The sequence below is a fragment of the Alexandromys fortis genome, unplaced genomic scaffold (genome assembly GCF_014885135.2).
Source record: "Alexandromys fortis isolate MF-2015 unplaced genomic scaffold, M_Fortis_MF-2015_v1.1 scaffold_116, whole genome shotgun sequence".
Classification (NCBI taxonomy): Eukaryota; Metazoa; Chordata; class Mammalia; order Rodentia; family Cricetidae; genus Alexandromys; species Alexandromys fortis.
The window spans coordinates 3,105,842-3,129,263 of NW_026067998.1; the positions used below are offsets into that span (position 1 = coordinate 3,105,842).

The following is a 23,422-nucleotide window of genomic DNA, read 5'->3' on the forward strand; positions in this document are numbered from 1 at the left end:
GGAAGGAGAGAAAACTAACTATTCTGTGGGAAACTGTTTCTTATACACTGGGCTTTTTGTCAAGATCTGTGAAACCCTACCACTCACCTTTCTTAGTGGTTCAGACAAAATGCACAAGGTCGTTCCCAGAGCCTGTGCAGATAGGTCTGGGCTCTGCCCCCACCCCTTTGGGCACTCGTTTATTGCATTCTCATTTCCCCTGCAGCAGCATGACGCCCTCTGTGAAGGTGGAAAAGATGCATCCGAAGATGGATGGCACACTACTGAAATCCACAGTGGGGCCGGCCTGTCCTGCTCCTGTGAGCTCTGCAGTCAAGCCTGGCCTTAACTGCCCCTCAATACCAAAGCCAACCTTGCCTTCACCTGGACAGATTCTGAATGGCAAAGGGCTTCCTGCAACGCCCACTCTTGAAAAGAAATCTGAAGACAGCTCTAATAGCAGGAAGTTTTTAAATAAGAGATTATCAGGTACGTAACAATATACAGTCTTAAAGCTGTATCCAGACAGTGGGTGTGCGTAGATTGTAAATGAAAGGTCAGCTTGAGCCATGAGGAGAGGTTCATTCAGGGTGAACCTGTCTGTACTCCAGCTTTTAAAGAGCGTTCTTGCTAGTGTATGCACACACTTATGCGCTGTAAGGAAAATTTGTTCCTCACGATTTTTCTGAATATAAATACTCTTAAGCAAAATAAATATTTCCAGGCACCTGGCAGTAGTTGCAGCCTTTCAGTGAGAATAGTAAAGTTTATTCCAGTGCTCACACCTCATCTGCAGTGTATTCATTAATAACGTGGCACATCTTATTACAGCCTTAATTTGTCTGCCTTAAGATTTCCTCTTATTTAAAAAATGAAGGTAGTGTTTGATACACCTGCTGCAGTAATGTTTGTGTGTTCCTGACAGAAAGAGAGTTTGATCCTGATATCCACTGTGGGGTCATCGATCTGGACACCAAGAAGCCCTGCACCAGGTCTTTGACTTGCAAGGTTGGTGCTTTCTGTAGCAGAAGTGAAGGCTGGTGTGCACAGGGCTCTTAGTGCCATACCATCCCCATGCTGTTCCCACAGCTCTCCCACCCACAAGGAGCCAGTGCTCTCTGGCTATCCTTGGTTGTGTGAATTAAGTAACAGGTTGTGACCAAAAAAAAAAAAAAAAATGTCAATTTGACAACATTGGTAACTATGTGAGTTACCATGACTTCACCTGTGCAAGGGGCTTTACTTTTCTCATAAAATACTAATTTATTTTTTATGTACTTCTTCGTGTATGAGCACACAGCACACACATGGAGGACCGAGTACATCTTGCAGGAGTCAGATATTTCCACCACCGTCACTTTTAGGTGCTCTTACCGCTTGATTATTTTGTTCCCCGCTCTTTCCTAAATGTTTTGTGGCTCATGTGAAGTCAGAGGATAGCTTGTAGAAGTTGGCTACCCCGTTCGGCTTCTGGAAACTCTTTGTCTTCATGCCTGGTGCCCTTCTCCACTAAGCTGTCTTACTGGCCCATGTGACAGTTGTTAATTTAGATTTTAATTTAATTCTTGTGACTACCATTTTATGCAGTGGGGCTGCTTTGAAATGGGTCTTCCTGCCCAGATTGCTCTTTGAGATGCTGGACTCAAGTAATGCGCCTAAGCACTGGGATTACAGGTGTGTGGCTACCATTGTCATCACAACAGGGATCTCAATGTTCTGGGAAATCTGAAACTTTTAAACGTCTAACTTTCAAAAAATTGTAAGCCTTATTCTCATTGGGAAAAATACATGCATGGATCAGATTTCTAGGTGAAAAGCCCATGCTTTAGAACTAGCTGTTCTTTCTTCCTTAGACTACTAATTGAATGATATAGTTGTATGTTACTGTTGGTTTTTGATGATGGCCCCTAGAGTCTGTCATGGTTTTGACGTGGGATTAAATGCACTTTTGAAAGCAGTGCTTGCCTGTGTCCCACATCATGGGAATAACTTCACCTCTTCTCTGCCCCTCCTGCCCACCTGGCTCTTTGTAACACGGGTTGTCCAGAAACGTGTTACCAATGATTATTTATCTTAGATGTGCTTTTTACATGATCCATGAAGCAGCTGGTCGTTTCCTGACATTTCAGTGTGGAGTATGGTATTGTTGGTTTTTGGCATTCTGTTGACCAGCACCCATCTTCTTAAGGGAGCATCTCTCTTTGTTGATGGGAAACTTTAGTTCCATCTTGTCCCCATGACCTGAGTGACTACGTCTTCACTCTTGAGTTTTGTGAGTTTGGATGTCTTATAAAGTTCAGGGAGTTTCATTGTCTCCTTCCTGTGCCTTCACTGCCAAGTGACCTCCCCATGTACAGCATATAGCTTCATATAGCACCTATTGTTCTGCTGTGCTGGAAGGGTCATTGCTGTTAGTAGTGTGGTTCTGAGCTTTTTGTGTCTTTAGGCCTGATTGGCATTAATTTAGCATGAGAGTGGTAGAGAATGCAGCTCCAGTTAGGCCTGCACCTTGATGGTGCTTTTCCTCTCTCCCACTGTTTTGTGTGTTCTCGTTGTCTTTGCTTTCTCTTTTGGCCTAATACTGTTCATTCTGTAGGACTTAACATGCCTGATAGCCCTATCTCTGTGTCCATGGGTTGATGCCAAGTCTCTTATGTCCTGGACGTAGAGTGTTGGGTACTGTGACCGACAGGGAGCTGCTTGCCGTCTGCTCCATCTGCACTGTTGTCACTGGTACATTGCTCACACAGCCTGCTACTGTACCTTTCTGCAGGGGATTTGTACCTGTTGGCTTTTGTCCTTCTTCCTTGTCACTGTACCAGATAATAACCTTTCCATTGCACACAACTCTGAGCACAGACCGTATTTGAAGTCCTACAAGTTCCAGACTTTAATACAATCAATGCATGTCTTCTAGCCTTGTGGACATTACAGTAGGAGGCAGGAACCAGAGAATTAGCAAAGAATGGTTTCTGAGTGTAAGCACCACTGTACAATCTGTTATTACTGATGATTTATGGACAGGAGAGAGGCTTGGATTGGGGAGGTCTAGAGGAGGAAGGTTTGAAGGCATCACTGCCAAAGAAACAGGAGTGAAACTGGATTCTGGCTTATGTGGCACCGAGGAACCAGAGGAAGTATGAGTGACGGCCCTTTCATGTCACAGAACCTTAGACTAGAGCCAGAGAGGGGCATGTCATGCTCCTCAGAGCCAACTTAATACAGTCAAATATTAGAAGATGTTTGTACATTGACCTAGAGAGACAAACTATACCAGGATATGTCCATTCATTCTTTCTACATGTATTGATGGGCCATTGTTTTTATATGCTTTCTAAAATTCTTCATGTAAAAACACTCTTCCTGTATATGGGTGTTGGTTTGTGTTTATGTGTGTGCACTGCATGTTGCCAGTTCCCATGGAGTCTGGAAGAGGGTTCAGATCCTCTTAAGACTGGAGTTTCAGGCCGGGCGGTGGTGGCGCATGCCTTTAATCCCAGCACTCGGGAGGCAGAGGCAGGCGGATCTCTGTGAGTTCGAGACCAGCCTGGTCTACAAGAGCTAGTTCCAGGACAGGCTCCAAAACCACAGAGAAACCCTGTCTCGAAAAACCAAAAAAAAAAAAAAAAAAAAAAAGACTGGAGTTTCATATGGTTCTGAGCTACTATGTCAGTGCTGGGAATTGAACCAGGGTCCTCTGGAAGAGCAGCCAGTACCCTTAACCTCTGAACTGTCTGTTCAGCGAAGGCCTTTTATATGCTTTTTGTTTGAATCATTTGCTAAATGAAGACTGTTCTTCTAGTAATGAGCAGAATAAAGTTCCTTGTTTTCATTTAAGTTGCTTTCTTATAAAAATATATTGCATATTACCAGAAATTGAGGGGAATAAATTTATCTGTGCCAGATTTTGGGTACAACTTAGTTTGCAGTTTGTCCTCCAAGGAAGAGATCCATGCTGACCTAAGCTCCCATGAGGGTTAGAGGCATGATCCTCTGCATGCTTCTCGCATGTGTTGCTTTGCTGCCGTGCTGTGTAGACCTTTAGACCACTATGTGTGGTTAGTGCAGTGAGTCATGAACGTGTACACATAAATCATTTGTTTTGGAGTTCTGTAACCCAAAAAGTGTAAACGTTCAGATTAATCCACTGTATCCATAGAAAGAAGACAAGGCCATTGTAGTTAATGATTCTGAGAATTGGTGTCCGTCTACTTTAGACCCAAGTGGCAGTAGTGTTAGTAGGCTGAGGAGAGGAGCTAGGCCATGCAGAATGACTTTGACAGTGGTTGGACATGACTGTTGGTTAGGTTGCCTTAACTCGGATCATGTCACTCTTGAAGAGTCAACTTTGTCTTCTGATTGAAATGGCATTGGACTTTGGGTATTTGCTTTTAAAAATGTCAGAGGCTGAAACTTGATTGGGGGAAGGGAAGGGAAATGGGAGGCGGTGGTAGGGAAGAGTCAGAAATCTTTAATTAATAAATAAAAATTTAAAAAAATCAAAAAAAAAAAGTCAGAGGCTGTAGGATACTTTTTGGCTAAGAGTCTGTGCTGCCCCTCCAGGAGATTAAAGTTCACTTCCAGCACCGACCTTGGTGGCTCTGGGCTTTCTGTCACTTCTCCCAGGCCTCTGACGTCACATGCAGGTGCCCACTTACAGACACATGTGCATATACATGAATGAAAATAAAATTAATGGTTAGAAATATCTGTGACTATCCAATGCATTTGATAGTGTGATGTTTTCTTGTAATATTTGACAAGAGTTATCTTAGTCACCTTTGTAAAGCCAAGACTGCCACTCTCTCTGTGTGCCCGTTTCCTGTCTCAGACAACGAGAGCCCAGCCCCACTGTGTGATTCTATTGTTTACTGCATTTCTGGCTCTTAGGGTTCACAGTTCTCTTTCTTTCTGCCTTGGGTTCTTTTCTTTTCTCTCAAGTGAGCCCCTTCTTATTTTATTAGAGAAAAGCAGTTGCATTAAAGTCTGTCCTCAGTTACTAAAAGAATACTTTACCAATATGCATTTGAATTAGTACTCAGAATTTTAAATTGTCCCCAGGTTTTGGGTTTTTTTTTTTTTTAATGAAATTCATAAAAGGCCTGAGTTTCCTTAATGGCACAAAGCATGAGTGTCCGCCCTTCGTATTGTTTGATACTCGTTTCTGTGCAGGGGGCCAGCTAGGGTCACTCCTTTCTTCATGTGGAACGACATGCCCAAGCTTCTTCCTACTGGTGGAAGCTGCAGTCTTGTGATTCTAGCTCCCGAAGGGAAAAGAGCTGAGTGAATGGAGAGGTGTCTTATCTTTGAAAGCCAGCACGTGCTGTTTTATGGGGATATCAGCACATTAAACTTTGTATTGAAATCCTGAGTTTCTGTGTTTGTTTTTGTTTACGTTTGCACATGTCTGTTGTAGACACATTCCTTAACCCAGCGGAGAGCTGTTCAGGGTAGAAGAAAACGATTTGATGTGTTATTGGCCGAACACAAAAACAAAACCAGGGAAAAGGAATTGATTCGCCATCCAGACTCTCAGCAGCCACCACATCCTCTCAGGGACCCGCACCCCACCCCTCCTCGGATGCCACAGGAGCCACACCTCTCTTCAGAGTCAAAGCCTTTCTTAGCTAGTAAACCGAAACCTCATACCCCTAGTCTTCCAAGGTAAGCCAAGCCTCCAGCCACGTCCCTCCTTCAGGGAACAGGTGTCTAGATGCCACGTGTCCTGCGTCTCATCCTGCTCCTGCACTGCTGTGTTGTCAAGAAGTCTGTGCCACCGTCAAAATGGGAGTTGATATTTTTTAAATTGTGTTTTACTGTAAACACTGTTGAAGTCTTCAGTAAATTTTCACCAGAGCTCCTAGGCATAAATGAAACACTAGTGTAAAGCTAGAAGTTCCTGCCCTCTGGTGGTCCTTGCCCTCTGGTGGCCCTGTGCCAGGTTTCTCTTAAGCCTGATAAGCAGAGCTGAGACTTGGTCTTTCCTTTGGGTTCCCAGCAGGAATGTCTCAGATGGCTTTTCCGTATAGTGAGAAATGAACCTTCATACATCTGTTTATCAACATGGGTTTTCATTCACTCATGGGAACTTTGTCTTCAGCATAAAGTAGACCTTTCAGCAGCCTGGAAAGCAGTGAGTCAGAGTTATTTAATAAGAATTTAGTGTGCACATAACTCAGAGACAGTGAGTAGAGAGTATATATGTGCTTGTGCATGATCAACAAAGCTGAAGTCAAGGACTTTGGACCTATTTAAAGATACAGGCTTGTGGGGCTGGGGTGTAAGGATGCAGTGTGCTGTTTAGTAGTTGGCCACAGGGCTTCTGCTGGTGTGTCAGCCCCTGGCTGCTGCTGCTGCTGCTTAATTTCACACTCTTGTATATGATCCTTGGGATGACTCCATTAGGTACAAGCATCTCCCTCAGGATAACCTAAGTGTGTACTTGGACATGTCAAAACAGCCCACCATGAGTTCTATGGTTTAGAAACAAGGCAGTAGAGAGTACTCAGTGGGGGCTTCCAAGAATATAGTCAGGTCTTGGAAAAGATTCCTTCTGTGCCCCTTCTTTGGCATCTTCTCAATGAAGATCTTCATCTGAAGAGTTAGATTTATTTAGGGACCACTAGGCCATCCTGGAGGTAGAGAGAGAACATCATTCCGCTTGTGAGGTAGTAATGCTGCCTCGCTGTGTCCCCCTCCTGTCCCTAAGCCCACACTAGAGCTCGGCCATTGACCATACAGATGCAATAGTGGGGAAATACTATGGAATATGAAGAACAGTCAGCCCAAGAATCCTCTCCAGTTCCATGTGTGCCCCTGTTCTTTATAGACAGTGGAAGAGGGGCTTGGACACCAGATGACTCTGGGGGACAGAAAGCTATAAGCAGCCTTTGGCTGTATCTGACAGACACTCATCTTCGAACTGGAATGCTAAGGAGAACACTCCCCTTTCCCCCCACCCCATCCCCACACAGGGAGTCAGCATACTGCATTAGGGCTAGTGGACCTGCTTCACACACACACACACACACACACACACACACACACACACACGTCATCATGCTGCCTTAGGGCTGGTGGGCCTGCTTCCCCTCCTCCATCCTCTGTGGTTTTAGGTATGTGTCTGAGTTAAGGCTGCTGATGACCAGCTTGTACCACTGTTCTAAGCTGTACCTTTCATTCAGGCCTCCAGGCTGCCCTGCTCAGCAAGGTGGGAGTACCCCCATTGACCCTCCTCCAAGCCACGAGTCTCCACACCCTCCCTTGCCTGCCACTGAGCCAGTTTCTCGGTTATCCAGTGAGGAGGGTGAAGGTGATGACAAAGAAGAGTCTGTTGAAAAACTGGACTGTCATTATTCAGGTCACCATCCTCAGCCAGCATCGGTAAGTTCTGCATCTGCTTGCAGTGGCCTCCCCAGTGTAGGTAGACAGGGCGCTGAACTTGCGCACCTGTGTACTCCTTCTGGGGCCTTCTATTCTTGCTTTTCCTTCACTCTTCCTCAAAATTAATGGCCAGCATTATTGCCCACAAGTTTCATGGGTTCTGGTACTCAAGGCCTTTCAGCTCTGTCTTTTCTTTGGTGTCTTGTTCCTTTTTTGAATGTGAAAGGACCCAGTGCATGCACACTGTGTCTGCTCTCTCTTTCAGTTTTGCACATTTGGGAGCCGGCAGATTGGAAGAGGTTATTACGTGTTTGACTCCAGGTGGAACCGACTTCGATGTGCCCTTAACCTCATGGTAGAGAAGCATTTGAATGCACAGCTATGGAAGTAAGTGCCTTTTGGTGGGGGCAGGGCCGACCTGCCCCAGTGATGCATTTTCTTAAGTTGTGTTCTCCATTTTTTAAGACTGACTGCTTATCTAAACGGGGAGGTAGCCATTAGCCAGCAGCAGAGAGAAGAAAGCACCTACTCTTCCCCTGTTTTCGTTTACTGTTTCAGCAGCCACATCTTGTTCTGGGCTCAAAGTAGAACTCCCACATGTAAAGACCTCATCATACCGTAGGCACACCAGAAAGCCAGCTGACAGCAAAGATTACAGCTCATTATCAGAACTGAAAACACTTACCGGGAGCTAGCTCTATGCTGGGGATTGCTAGCTATTGATTTTTACCAGTCTTTGCTACATAACTATGGTTATCTTTTTTTTTTTTTCCCTAGTTAATTCAACAGATATACAAGGTCCTACAGTAGGTTAGTGGTGGGGCCGCTAGGTGGCAGTTTTGTTTCCAAACAGAGCTGATATGGGAAAATAGTAGACTGTGGGTCTGGAAAATTGTCACTGGCGTGAGGCGTGTTACTTTCCCAAGGAGAAACCTGATGTGTGAAGGTACCTGGTCAGAAAGGTGATGATTTGAGAAACAAGAGCGCAAGTATATAAGGAGACAAGGCCCGAGAGGCCAGCAGGGCCAGGCAGCACTGAGACTGTGTGCAGGGGTGAGCTGGCTGGGCTGCAGCTTTCCATTTGTCCTTCGCTGGGTCACCCCAGCCGTGGACACTCCTGTATAGCATTATGAATCCTAATATTTACTAAAAGCTTATAAGAAGGGATCCTTGGCCGAAAACACACCTTGGTTTCATGTAAGCTCCTTTTCCGATGCAGCACTTCGCAGCGCAGCATTGCTGTGGCTTCTGTGACTCGGGGAAGTGGGGGGCACTCTGCAGAGCATTTCCACGGCTCTTTTCACTTCAGAATGTCTTTTAGAAGAATATTTGGGGAAAACTTGTGTTCAGTGGGATATTTTATTGCAGGGGACTCTCAGGTCGCCCCCTGTCCACCACCTTCTAACGGATGGTAGCGAGGCCAGTTGCTCTTACCACCTGGTTTCTCGGTGGTCAGCTACAGCTGGTCGGGGCCTTGTCAGTAAGTCTGTCCCCATGACATTATTGGACTTGGATTTGTGCAATGCCAAGTAGACTGAGGGCAGCCAGTGTCGCTTTGGCCTTCTTCCTGCAGTTCTTTCCTTTCTGAGGGGATAGCACACCTGTCCACATTGCTGACCTTCCTGGATCAGTAAGTGATCTGCAGCCAGCAGTGGAGTGGAAATGGTTTTGTTCCTAGTGGCGTATGTGGACATGAGTTCTGAAAAAGCGGGTTTCTGAGGTTGGCTTGGCCCTCTGCTCTGGCCCTCTGCTCTGGCAAGATCTGTGAGGAAGACCACCTCATTACTTAGTCCTCCTGTCCATTAACATGAACTCTGGCTCATTTATCCACAGAAGCTGCTTTTTTATCCCAGGCTGGCCTCTATCTTGCTGTGAAGCCAGAGTTGACCTTGAACTTCTGATCTTCCAGTCTCTGTCTTTTGGGTGCTGGGATTACAGGCACACCATGCCTGGTTTCATGTGGTGCTGTGGATCAGCCCCACAGCTGTATGTCCACTCAGCCAGCACTCTACCCACTGAGCTACATGCACCCTAACCCTGTGACCTGTTCTTAAAGTCAGTGCAGCGATGGGCAATGTGTGTGGTTCAGTGATGCTCTAGCTTGAGAGGGATTGTCCCAGCCATACGTGTTGTAGAAATGCTCCCTACAGCGGGAGCGCTGTAGTTGATTTCTGGGCAGCCTTTTCTCACAGTCCTGACTGTACTGGGGGAGAGAGCTTAGCACTTCTCACCATGGAACTGCCCAGGGGCCTCGCAGATACTGCAGGGTATTGCCACAGTGTCTGTGTCCTGTCGTACCGGCTCAGCAGGAGTGCTTTCCTTCTGGGAGAGGCCTGTTCCAGCAGCAGTCCTGTCCCCTTGCCCTTTAGTTGCTCCCGCAGTAAATTTGGGTGTCAGTAGAAAGAGGATGTGAGCCTGGAGTCCTCATAGCTCCTGGGTGCTCTGAACAGTAGTGGAGTTTGCCCAGCCCTTTCTGTGGCGCATTGCCGTGATCCAAGGCCATCTCAGGCTCCTGTGATCTCTGTGAACCCTGCCCCTGTATTGATCTGGGAAGGGCATGGGACAGACATCACCCAGAGGTGCTTTCACAGTTTGGGGTGTCAGTTCCCGTCTCCTGTTTCCACATACAGCACTCTCTTTATTGTTTTCTTGTATACCTTTATCTGGCTTGTTAGATCTTTTAAAAGAGGAAGCAGTTATATCATTGTTCCAAGAGGTTCACACGTTGCCTAAGGAAGAAACCCTTTTTCTTTTCTCAGGATTTGTTTTCAGGCAGCCTGTTCTTTAAGTCCCAGCCTCACGAGCCACCTAGTGGCCATAGTCAGTTACTGCAGCCAGTGAGTAGCGTACATGCAAGAGCTTGCCTGGGTTATGTTGTTCTGGGACAGATTCTACTGAGGTTGTCTGAGCTGAGGTCTGGTAATTCACATTTCTGAAAAACCTCTTAGGTAATATCAGTGACTATCACAAGGATAGAGCCAGGCTTCTCACTGTAGGATCCACACTGAATCTGCTAATGTCTGTGTGCTCCCCCTGAGACTTCCTGTATGATAAGTATGCATGTGGCTTAAATTGCGTAAGTGCTTGTAATGTGCAGCCGAGTGGAGATGCAGAAGTGCAGTTTTAAAGTAGAAACAAGCACCGCCATTAATTCCTAATGTTAGTAGTGAAGTCACATGGCAACATCTCAGGCCACTTCTGTCCCTTGAATGTGGAGGAGCTCCCTGGGGTTGTGATTGAGTCAGCCAGGGCCATCACATCCAGGCTAAGGTAGGGTGGTCTTGGCACAGTCTCCCCAGCCCATTTTATTGTTTGTCTTTAATAGGTACAGGTGTCATATGTTGCTCAAAATACTCTTATCCCTTAGCTCAAGCAGTTGTCGTCTTCCAGACTCCTGAGCTGTTGGCCCCATCGGCCTGTGCAGCTTTGTCCTGTTGTCACCTGGACTCCAGCGCTGCCGTCAGGCTTGTTGGGTTCTCGTTCTCTTTGATGCTGTCGCATTTTTTTAAAACTCAGAGCTAAAAGAAAAGGGCATGTATCTCTCGTGTTTGACTCTCCAAATGGATCTCTCATCCCTAATCAGTACCTTACCCAGACATTACAAACATACGTCCTTGGACCACCTAAAGCCCCCCTTGGATTTGTCTTCTGTGTATTGTCTAGGCAAGCAGTCACAGCCTGCCTATTGCTTAAGTGACTTAGTTTTGATTGAAGTTCCTCAGTATTTGAGTATTGTATTCCAGGCCTTAACGATAAAATGGTGCATACGCTGTGGGTTACAGCAACTGCGAAGGAGTAAACGCTTTGCGGTCTCATATTAAAGTCACTTCCAGTCTCACAAAGTCTATCACCAGGGGTCTTTAGAGATGCAAGCAAGGCATGGTGGTCAGGACAGACTTAGTTCTACCTTCACTGATGTCTGTATTAGGGTTGTCAGATCCCCTAGAGCTGGATTACAGACAGTTGTGAGCTGCCATGCGGATGCTGAAAATTGAACTTGGGTCTTCTGAAAGAGGATCCAGTGTTCTTAACCACTGAGCCAACTCTCCCGCCCCGGGGCAGACGTCTTAAGAAAGTGATGAGTCGAAATTAAAGTGATTAGCAGAGGGCAGAGCTAACTAGAGTGGCCAGACCGAGGACTTGCAGGAGTTCCTGTGTTGTGGCGTGTGGCTTGGGATGTGAGGACATGTAGGAGTTCTTGTGTCGTGGTGTATGCTTGGGGTGTGAGGACATGCAGCGTCTTGCATTGTGGCGTGTAACAAAGATTGCTGCTCCGGATCTGCAGTGGAGCCTGAAGCCACCAGAGTTGTGGCAGGGGAGAGGCGTACACAGTGTTTTCAGGCCCCCGGGAAGCATCAAGAGTTGGAAGGAAAGATATATCAGGATTTGGGTTGTGTTTTGAATTGATCTTTGTGATCAGAGTATGTGATAAAGGGATGCCTATCTATAACTATCCATGGCCAATAATAGTGTGATAAGTGTTCATGGTTAGCTGTGGTCATTTTCACCCGTGATATCTCCTTTTTACAGGAAAATCCCACCAGTGCCCTGTACCACATCAACTGTTTCTGCCCGTATTCCTCACCGGACAAATTCTGTGCCGACATCCCAAGGTGGGATCAGCTATTTTGCAGCAACCACTGTCTCTGCATCCCCAGTTCTGCTGTCGTCCACCTGCATCTCCCCAAATAGCAAATCGGTACCAGCTCATGGAACCACTCTCAATGCACAGCCTGCTGTTTCTGGGGCAATGGATCCTGTGTGCAGTATGCAATCCAGACAAGTCTCTGCTTCATCCTCATCCCCCTCCACACCCTCTGGCCTCTCTTCAGTCCCCTCCTCCCCTCTATCCAAAAAACCTCAGAAATTGAAACCTAGCAAGTCTGTAAGGCCCAAGGAGTCTTCTGGTAACAGCATTAACTGTCACGGTGCCAGTAGCAGTGCCAGTGGTGGCTCAGGAAAGAAACGCAAAAGCAGTTCCCCACTGTTAGTTCATTCTTCCTCCTCCTCGTCATCCTCCTCCTCCTCTTCTCATTCCGTGGACTCTTTCAGGAAAAACTGTGTGGCGCACTCTGGGACTTCATACCTGTCACCGGCAGCATCCTCCCACAGCCTCAGCCTCAGCTGTATGACAAGTAGAGCCGACTCGGCCAGCCTGCGGCATGAGCCGGCAGGAAGGGCTCCTCCTGGCGTGAGTCCCGCGGAGCCCATCAAGAGGATGAGTGTGATGGTGAACAGCAGTGACTCCACTCTTTCTCTCGGGCCCTTCATCCATCAGTCCAGTGAACTGCCTGTCAGCTCACAGGGCAGCTTTGCACACTCACACACTCCTCTAGACAAACTCATAGGAAAGAAAAGAAAGTGCTCTCCAGGCTCTAGCAATGTCTGCAACAGTGGTAGCAAACCTACAAAGGTTGCCAAATTGCCAGCCATGAACAACGTCCACATGAAACACACAGGCACCATCCCAGGGGCCCAAGGACTGACGAACAGTTCCCTCCTTCATCAGGTAGGAAGTGGACTCTGATCTCCTAGTGTTTCTGTTGCCTCTTTTTTGGGGTCCTTTGTCCGCTCTGAAAACTGGTTGGGTTGGTTTGTTTGCCTATAGTGGATGCCCTGCTTTCATAGTCATCTTTAACAAAGGGAAGTCCGTGTCTATCTGAAGGGAAACATCTCTACAGAATGTCTTATGCCTTTCAGAGATGTTACTGAATAGAACCAAACATGCATTTAGCATCTGGGCCTGAAGAAAGCATCAGGCATGACAGCAGTGTTGAAGGGGTGCCCTTTGCAAAGGCATAGAGCTGGTATCCTGATTCTGTTAGCGAAGGAAGTGGGGAGCATTTTCAGTCTGTGTAGTGACTCTAATGTGTTCCCGTGAAGAAAGCCAGGCTGAAATCAACCTGATTCTACTAAAAAAAGAGGAAAAAAAAAAAAAAAGCTTGACCTGTTTTATGTTGAGCAGTTTTAGATACCTGGTTAATTGCACCCACATTTTCTCCTTGCTGTTTTCAAGGGAGGTGGGAAATAAGGTTGAGGATCGAGCCTTGTTCAAGGCATACTTAAGAAGACATGTGTTTATTGTGCACCCATCAGTAGGAGGGGACTCACTGGGTTCATAGTAGTCGTGACTTGCTTGTGCTGTATCTTGTCTGTTCCCCAGCTTTCTTGTGTGTTTTTCCAACTGTCTTTCATGGAGTTCTTTCTTCCAGCTTCTTTTGCCCTAACTTCAGCTCATCTCTCATCCTGTTATTCCATTCATCAGGATATCTTCTCTCCTTGCTTACGAACAGGAATTGCAGCAGCAGCACCCCAGAGCCCTGACTTAAAAAGTGAGGCTCTCTTTTATGTTATTTCCCCTTTCCCTCATCCTCAGAACCTAAGTGCTTAGGGCTTTTTCAGAAAATGCTAAGCCATTTACTATAGTAATTTTCTTTTCTGCAATATTTGTGTGAGTTGACAATGCCAAAATGAACGGGGGAAGTAGCTACTTAAATTCCAAGTAGCTGCGTGAGTTCAGCCTTTTGGGGTAGAGATACTTGGGCAAATGTGAGCTTTGCTTTGCTTATGTTGTGGTTATTCATATAGTTATGATTCATGTAGCAGAAGTACAAACACAGCAAGAAATAATAGGATCACCCTCAAAACTTCCTGTGGGCTGAGGTCCCTACATTTGTAGCTTAGAACCTGCATACCATCTTCAGTTAGAACATTAGACTTGTGTCGACCTTCCTCTTAGCCACAGGAAACCAATGGGAGAGGTGAAGGTAGCGGCAGGCGCTGGAGGCAGCAGGGACTGGCAGTGGCTGTGGAAGATCTGGGAGTGGAATATGGTCCCACCGCCGTGGAGCAGCTGCTCCCTACCTGTCACCCGTTTAAAGAGATATTGCAGAGCTAGACAAAAAAAAAAGTCTCCTACAGCCTATGTATCTGTTGGACAGTTTGGATTATGATCTGCCAGCTTTCCCCCTGCCCTTTCTTTACCCCTTGGGGCTGGGAAGACCCAGATAGTCCAAGTTTGGATGTTATAGAAAGACTTTCTGTGTTGAGGATGCTTTTGTCTTTTAGTTTTAATTATACTTCACAAATCCTGGGGACCCCGTAGCTTACAGTCAGGGGATGTTATATAAACCTTACAGAGTGTTTTCTCTGTCTGGGAGGGATCCACAGCTGTTTAAGAATCTCAGAGAAACACATGACTTAAAAGCACTTGAAACAATGCTATCTATCCCTGAAAGTGGGCATGGTGACACGTCTTAAATCCCATCACTTGGAGGCAGAAGCAGGTAGTTCTCTGCATTCAAGGCCAGCCTGTTCTAGGACAGCCAGGACCACACAGAGAGACCGTGTCTGAAAACAAGCTCTGTCTGTAGAAAAGTAGAAACCCCGGCTTGCTGTTTCTTATGGAGAAGGCTGTTAAAGTCCTGTTGCATGGGCTGACATCTGTGAACACAGAAGTGATATGGGAAGCCCAAGACATGGCAATGAGTAGCCCCCCACCCCAGTCTGCTCATGGCCGCTCGGCCCTTTTTACCCCATGGGAAAGACAGAGTTTCCTCCCTGTGTGTGGACAGTGCCTTGGTGCAAGCTGCCACACCTGTGTGTTAGCACATCTAGCTTGGTTCACAGCCTAGAATGGCTTCAAGGTCACAAATTTGAAAACACTTAGACCAGAAGGCAAACATGAGCGCTGGAAACCCAGGCAGCTGCCTCTTGTTGCTGGTTCTCTGAAGTCAGTCTTTGCAAAGCTTGAAGCTGGCCCTATGATGGCTCTCCCTGGCCCAAGCAGATCAGTGGAACTTTAGTGTGGGGTATCCTAGTGTAGACTTTGGGAGCACAGCCTTTAGCCACTTACTTATGTATTTCTTCACCCCCTCTTTTTGAAAGCCAAAGGCACGCCCCTGACAGCTGACAGTACCACTGGAAAGAATACCGCAGACGTTTGTGAAGACAAGCCACACCTCTCCTCAGCACTCTGGACCCCACGATGCCTTTGAGTCTCTCTCTGACCCCTGTGGGCTCCAGGGTGACAAGGATTTCCTGAAGCTGTGTCTGTAGCAGTGAGAACTCCTAAAGGACACTGGATCGAGTCCAGCCACCGGATTGCTTTGTCAGTGTTACAGTGGTCTGGACTGCTTGCTACCAATCTGTGAGAAGTTTTTGTTTGTGTTTTGTTTTTGTTTTTGTTTTTGTTTTTAACTTGCAGCATATCATGGAGCCACTCTTGAAGTAATTGGCTGGGCAAAAGAATGTTTTAGCAAGGGCGTTACTGTAGGCTCTTCTCCTCCTCCTTTCTTTGCCAGAATTTTTTTTTGAACACATGCTCACCTGTAGGTCACTCTCCAGCAGGTAGGCACCTTTGCTGGAGACTGGAGGCCTTCCAAAGAAAGGGGAGGGAGTTGATCCTGACTGGCCTCCTAGAGGATGTCTGGCTTTAGATATTTTTATAGCAATGTTCAGGAACAGAATACTGATGTTGGTGAGTGCATCATGACATAGTGGCCGGACCCTCTCCAAGTCATGTGGGATAAGAAGCTCATCGAGTTCTCCAAACTTAAGACCTGGTGTGAAGCTGCTCATAACCAGATATTAAGTTGAAAGTATCTTAGAACCTTAGTTTTCATGGTGCAGACACATGTGCGAGAAAAAGAAAGGAAGAAAGAAGACAAGGAAGATGGAGCAGAAGGAAAACGAGTCTGGTGATAAAAAGCAGTTGGGACACTGGATATGGGGAGGGGAAAATGATGAAGTGGGGCAAACCTTGCAGTTTCCAAAGAGACGGACTTCTCTTGTTAATGACAGCATGTCAGGGTGGACTGATGGTCTCGCTCAGTCTGCTTTTTAAGATTTGCCTTTTTAAAGTTACTATGATGTCCTTAAATATTTCCCAGGCATTACCCCCCTTTCGTGTAAGTTTCCTCTTTCAGGACTGTTGTCATTGTGTCTGTCACAGCCCCCTTCAGGCCACTAGAGATGTTTATCTGGATGCAGGTTGGCTGAGGAGTGGACCCCCAAGAAAGGGGTGGTCAGAGGGCCTGTGTGTGCCATGGAGGGGAGCAGCTCTGTGAGGGTCACCAGGTTTACTCATGCACACCCTCCTTTCTCGTGATAGTGACAGCCGTCTTCCTTCAGTGAGGTGTAAAGCCCTATTAAGATTGTTCAGTACCCCACTCCCAAAGAATATTTAATATGTTAAGACGTTGCTTGAAAAGTTGTCTACCGGTGAATGTGGGGATGATCTGGGGCCAGTACCACAGCTCCTGCACAGACAGCCAAGTCCTCTGGCTTAGGAGAGTACATTAGAGTGGCCAAAAGAGTACAGTCCCCAGGGCTCCTACCCTTGTCCTGGCTGTGTCTGGGCAGAGCCCAGGCAGTGCATCCTTTCCCCCACAATTCTTAGGTTACAAACTTGAGTTTCAGGGAATTTCAGTCAACAGCAGGTAGAATGGATAAACACTCGGTTACCAGCCTAATAATGTGAATTGCTACACTTACCCTTATTCTGTGAGAACACAGAGACTTTATGCAGATACTTTAACTAATGTTGAATTTTTAAGGGAGGGAAAACAGAATCTTACTTATGCATTCAGTCAGTGAATGGTTTTAAGAAGATGCTGGGAGAGAGCTTTGAGAAGGGACCATGGGTGGCCTATGTGGTCGAGTTAGGAGGGAGCACTCGGCTGTCCCATCCATCTGGGTGGTGGGGAAGGAGGGAAGAGGGAATCGGTTACATAGTAATTACTTGGTGACAAGTGCAATGGGGTGTGGGTAGGATTTATTCTCAGAGCCAAGGGGACTTGATGGTTATAAATTGTTGCTTTTAGTGATGGAATTTTAGACAGGTCATGTTGTTCCGAAAGATGTGAATAGGAGCCACAATAGGAAGCTTATTCAGAATAAAGTAGAGGCTTAGATTAGTGTTACAATTTGATTTCTTAGACTGGGGTTTTAATTGAACTTCATTATATCTCCGGGTAACACACAGAGCCTCGGCATTAGGAAAAGCCATTTTGGATTCTGCCTGTCACAAACAGACATATTCTAAACAGTGCTACTAAAGTTTAGACTGTTCAGATATTTTATTTTCTCTGACAACTACTTTTTATGATGATGAACAATTAAGACCATTTAAAATATGGGAGTACAAATATTTTTTTTTAATTAGATTAACTTGCAAAAACCAAATTTGCAGTACTTGGATTGTTTCTAGACAGACTTTGGTGTCAATTTAAAACCAGGATAATTTTTATATTCTTTCCAATAGAATTCATGACAGCTTCTGCCGTTTTCTTAAACTGCAAAAATAAAGTGCTGCAATGCTGAACAAAGAATTATAAAAAAAAAACTACTTTTGTATCTTTATTTTGGAATTTCTTGTTCTATTATAAATATGGAAGTATCCCTATTTCAGAAGACATATTTTGTTAAAAATGAATTGTACATATTTAAATATGTATTTTTGCACAGGTCTTTTTTTCTGATATCCTGTTTTGGTACAATTGAGATCATCTAGTATTTATTTATTAATTAATAAAAAATAAATACCTTTTTATAATTTGAAGTGGTTCACTGCCAAGCCAATAGTTTAGAACCTGCCTCTTAGTTAAGGGATGCCTCTGTTCTGTGAAAGTCTGTCCCTTTCAGTGTCTCGGGAGTGGTTTAATACGGATGAAGTGGGCCTAGCGTCTCTCAGTTGCCTGATTGCCAGATAGACTACATGGAACTAAGTGACACACTGCTTTTCTTTGTTTAGTCCTGTGTGTGTGTGTGTGTGTGTGTGTGTGTGTGCGCGTGTGCGTGCGTGCCTGTGTGTGTGTGTGTGTGTGTAATGACACTCTGAGCACACCTGTGTTACTAGTGTGCGATATGGTTTAAATTAATGGGGGAAACAAAACAAAGCTGAAAGTGCCTGAACCTAGTTTCAGCTCAGACAGATTTTCTTTAAAGACTTGAAAGCTGAGTTGAACTTCTGGAGTTTGCTTTTCCCACCTAAATATTATTTCTAAAGTTTTAGGGGAGAAGTTAAAAGCCATCAAGGCTGGTAATTTTTATAAGGTATTTTAAAATTAAGACATTTTGGTTCACAGTAATTTAACCCAGTGCCACCAAGGGTTATAAATCATTGTCTGCCAGCAGCTGTTTGGTTAGTCACTCATGAAATACAGAGTTTAAGATAGGATATTTAAAATATTTTGTATTAAAAAAAATACAAGAAGTACCTCTGAGAACATTGAAAAAATGTTTAATTTGAAAAATAATGTAACTTAGAAAGGCAGCTGTCTTCCTGTAAGAGTTCTGTTGCCAAGGGATTTCTTAATGTCTCCATTCTGTCCTGGGTTGGGGAAAAGTTGGGCTTTGAAAAAAATGATTGTTAAAAGTTTCATTGTTTAAAAGAAAATAATTCTTACATCTTATTGTAAGACATTTTACCTTTTCAGATCACTGAGTGAGCACTACATATTGTCAGTGTGAATGCAGGGCCTCGAAAGAATTTTGCTTTTTTTTTTTTTTTTTTTTAAGCTTGGTTCTGAAAGCAATCTCCTATGTTACCATGTGTGAATAGTTTGATAAATGTGTACACATAATCAAGAGCATCTCAGCTGGACTTTGTTGGCTGCTGTATAGAAATGAACAAATGTCAAGGGATAGAAAATTACTTTGGATATTTAAAAGAGAAAAAATATATAGTCTATTTGTTTTGTAACAAGTTTCTGTAAATAAAATAATTTATACTATTTATAAGAAAAAGTTGTGCTTTGCTTTATGAGAAATTAAGTTTGTTGAACAAACATGTCATTAAATGGGCAATAAAATTAGGACTTGTCAATCGAGGTTGGCTGCATCCTTGTGGTACTAAGTCCCACTGTAGCACCTCTCCCAAGCTTTGCGTCACACATCCTTCACTTCAGCCTTTCTCCAGAGACCTCAGCGTCCTCTTCTTGGGCAGAGAGCTTCCCCTCGGATGAGCAGCATCCCGAAGGAGATGGGAAAGAAATGCAGACGTCGGGCATACGGAAACAGTGCTTCGATCTGCTCATTAGGAATCTGATGCATGGAGCTGAGTTTGTGTTAGGTTTTTACTGCGAGGAAGCTTTTAAATCTGGAACTCATGTCGTCTCTTCTTTGATACAGCCTACAAGGCCACTTTAGTTTTATTCATGACAACATAATTGTATAGATAGAGAGTCTTCCTAAATTTTTTTGTTGTTGCTTAAAATAAAGGAAGCAACTCATTTGAAAACACAAACTAGCCAAACTGGGCCCACCCCTCTCTGCCTTGTGAGCTGTCAGTTACTCCTCTGGTTGGTTAGTTGACTGAGTGGCAGATGTCACTCTGTCACTGTGTGTCCAGAAACCATCTTGAGGATCAGATAGCAGCTTTGGGTTTTCGGCACATGGGACTTCACTGGCAGAAATGCACTTTGCCAAGGAGCTAACAGGACAAAGGTGTGAAAATTGTGGGAGATTATTTATGAAATTTGCTAGACAGGAGGTGCCGACAGAGTTCCCATTGCTGACTGTCATGAGCCTTTGTCCTCAGGAACGTAAGGAGCATGTTCACACTGACTTAGAGGTAACCACTAAAGCCGGAGAGATACTTCCTGGGTCTGTGATTCTAGCCACTTAGTCAAGGGCATCCTGGACTGACTTCCCTATTTCCTGTATTGTAGGGCTCTTAGTCACACGTGTTTACTCTTCCCAATTCCTACTCAAAGACTGTCCCTAGGGCAGCAAGGTGGCTCAGTAGGTACAGACACTTGCTGCCAAACCTGAAGACCTTTGATCCCCATAATACACATCGTAAATAAGACTCCTCCAGGTTACCTACTAACCGCACACACACCATAGCATGCTACATACATGTGCTCTCTTACACACACAAAGTAACAACAAACACCATTATTCTTTCCAGTCTCTTCTAAGGTTTTGATGATCTTGTTGCTGTAAGCAGTTTAAGACTTTGATCTTAGAAAGCTGGTGTCCTTGTTACCCTCATTATATAGCCAAAGCTCATGGACCAAAATGGACACTTAAAGAATCTCTTAAGTCTCATGGTTCCCATCAAAGTATAATCTTTCAAGAGGAGGAGACTCAAACACTATTAACACTTTGACTTAAAAATACCCATCACTTCAGTCCCCTCCAGTAACTACTGAGAGAAAATGGATGGGGTGGTACAGGAAGGACTGGATGGACTCCTCCTGGGGCCAGCCTCAACTCAAAGGCTGCTGCAGGGAAGCACTGCTGGGTCTCTAAACCGCCAGAGGCAGGAGAGGTAATTCTGGGAACCTTCCAGAGACCTTGAGGTCTATTATATTCATCAGATTTCTAGATCGGCCAAACCTACCAACTGATAAGCACCCTAGCACAGAGACGGCAATGCACGACAGAATGAAGTTGCAGATAGGAAATTGAGATCAATGCTCAGGTGCCTGCTGTCCGACGGGAGTGTAAAATAGAAGTGGGGTTGTCGTCTATCATGGGCGTGTGAATGTGCCTGAGTAAAACAGGCTATTATTGTGTGTGGTGTATTATTTTGCTTTTAAAAACCATGCTTTAATATATATGCCACATATTCAACATTGACTATAATTAGAAAGTACATTGTTTCAGGTCTGTACCAATTTATGTGCTTTGCTTTCCCTCCTTTTTTACTTTGTGAAGGACCCTTAACTAAGTCAGAAAAAGTGAGCTCTATAAATTAAAGTCACCATAAGTGAGTTAAGAATTATGTGGCTCGCCGGGCAGTGGTGGCGCACGCCTTTAATCCCAGCACTCAGGAGGCAGAGGCAGGCGGATCTCCGTGAGTTCGAGACCAGCCTGGTCTACAAGAGCTAGTTCCAGGACAGGCTCCAAAACCACAGAGAAACCCTGTCTCGAAAAAAAAAAAAAAAAGTGTAAAACAGCGCACGCCTTTAATCCCAGCACTCGGGAGGCAGAGGCAGGCGGATCTCCGTGAGTTCGAGACCAGCCTGGTCTACAAGAGCTAGTTCCAGGACAGGCTCCAAAACCACAGAGAAACCCTGTCTCGAAAAACCAAAAAAAAAAAAAAAAAAAAAAAAAAGAATTATGTGGCTCAATGTTTCTGATACAGGCGGCTGAATTTGTGGTGCAGGGCATTGCAATCAAACTCATCTGCCAGAACGGGCCATCGTGTTGCATAGAATCTGGGCATAAGGAATACAGGCAACAGTAGTGCATCCAGACTTAGTGCAACTAGGCATGGTTGCTTGAAAACACCAGTGTTTAGATGGTGGCCACACATTTTTTTCTTAGGGTGTATCTTAGGGGCCCAGTGCTACTTGGTGGCACCTGGAGGAAGCCTCCCTTGCCTTCTCAGTGTTCACAGGGACATGAGTTAGGAAATGCCCATCAGTGGTGGCATGTTTTAAATTCAAGACCAAAAGACAGACTATCAAAGCTAGAAATGACTAGTCTGTGAAGTCTGACCTAATAACGAGTTTACATTTGCTGCAAACTTCAAGTCTGAAACTTGGTCAGTCTCATGACGCTGGTCCAGATGACTCAGTTCAGAAACATGCCAGCATAGTGGCCTGTTAGCGTTTTTCACAGAAGCATGTTTCTACATGGATCTGACTTTGAGGCTTTAGCGTAAAGCTCATGAGGAGCACGATTATAGCCGCTTTCTATAGGTGACGAAACAGAACCACGTGATTTCCCTGGGTATATACAGACTGCCAGGACACAGGGAGCTGGGCCTAGAACTGGCACTAAAGTGAGCTGTGCAGTAGAGCTGATTCTTCTCCTATGTCTCATAGCCATATTTCAGAGATGCTGGGAGCTAGAAATAGCACTGCCAGGGTTAAGAGCATTGCCACTCTTCAGAGGACCCCAGTTCAGTTCCCAGAACGTAGACTTCCTGTACCCCCAATTCCAGGTGACTCCAACAATTCCTGGCTTCTTGAGGACAACCCACATGTGGCATACACTCATCACACAGACACACTCATCACACAGACACACTCATCACACAGACACACTCATAGACACACTCATCACAGACACACTCATCACACACTCATCACAGACACACACTCACAAACTCATCACAGACACACTCATCACACAGACACACACTCATCATAGACACACTCATCACACAGACACTCATCACACAGACACACTCATCACAAACACTCATCACAGACACACTCATCACACAGACACACTCATCACACACACATACATGTAAATAAAAATCTTTAAAGATGTTGAATACTGATTTTCCTTTCAGCTCAAAGCTGACAATTGGAATTTGTAATTAATCTTTATATAACAGGGCCTCCAATCCTGTATTATAAATCATATGCAAATTGTGAACCAAATAATCACAGTGCTAAGTTATTTACAGCGAACCGTTCTTACATTGTTCTCAGGATAATTTTAAAGCAGTTCTACTTTTGTACCTGGGTTTCTTTCTCAATGAACACAATCTCTTCCCCTGAAGGTTGGATTGTTACTATTGGGTAAAAGATAACACTGAGCACGCATTATGCTAGGAAGAATGTGGGCGGGGCTCTCTCTGTCCTTGAAGGAAGAATGTGGGCGGGGCTCTCTCTGTCCTTGAAAGCCGCAGTTGTGATCACAGCAGGCCAAGTCAATTTCAAGTGCAAGTTGAAAAATGGTGATTTTTAATTTCAGGGTTTTATTTTGAGCCAATAAACAGAGTACTAATTTGAAAGAACATGATGAATTCTCTTTCTCCTGTTATTGAATATAGATTTTTCCCCCTCACATAATATATCTTGATTAGGGTTTTTCTTACCCTTACTCTTCCAATACCCTCCTCCCTGGATCCACTGAAAGCTAAAACAGAAACACCCACATCAGAATTAGACAAAACAGAAGAAAAAAGCCTAATAGAAGGCACGAGAGTCAGAGACCCACTTGTTCACACTCTCACAAACTCCATAAAAACACTGAACTGGGGACAACAGTGTGTGCAGAGGCCCTGATGCAAACTGTGCAGACCGTGAGCATGCCGGGGCGTCCGACTTCACCAGCTTTCACTGTGTTCATCCTGAGGGCCTCCATCCCT

At 45.0% G+C, this 23,422-nt stretch overlaps 1 protein-coding gene across 3 annotated transcripts in view; it reads left to right on the plus strand.

Annotated features, from left to right (window-relative positions):
• Atxn7 (ataxin 7) overlaps window positions 1-19,438 on the plus strand; it is a 92,267-nt gene extending 72,829 nt beyond the window's left edge. Inside the window, exons 6-13 of one of the 3 annotated variants that reach the window (XM_050160490.1) lie at window positions 206-468; window positions 905-987; window positions 5,396-5,643; window positions 7,164-7,362; window positions 7,628-7,749; window positions 11,893-12,871; window positions 13,628-13,694; window positions 15,250-19,438. In XM_050160490.1, coding sequence (XP_050016447.1) covers window positions 206-468; window positions 905-987; window positions 5,396-5,643; window positions 7,164-7,362; window positions 7,628-7,749; window positions 11,893-12,871; window positions 13,628-13,694; window positions 15,250-15,359 — 2,071 coding nt within the window. In that variant the 3' untranslated portion in view covers window positions 15,360-19,438. The remainder of the gene's footprint in view (window positions 1-205; window positions 469-904; window positions 988-5,395; window positions 5,644-7,163; window positions 7,363-7,627; window positions 7,750-11,892; window positions 12,872-13,627; window positions 13,695-15,249) is intronic. The other 2 variants (XM_050160491.1, XM_050160492.1) reach the window with 2 other exon arrangements.
• Window positions 19,439-23,422: the final 3,984 nt, after the last annotated feature.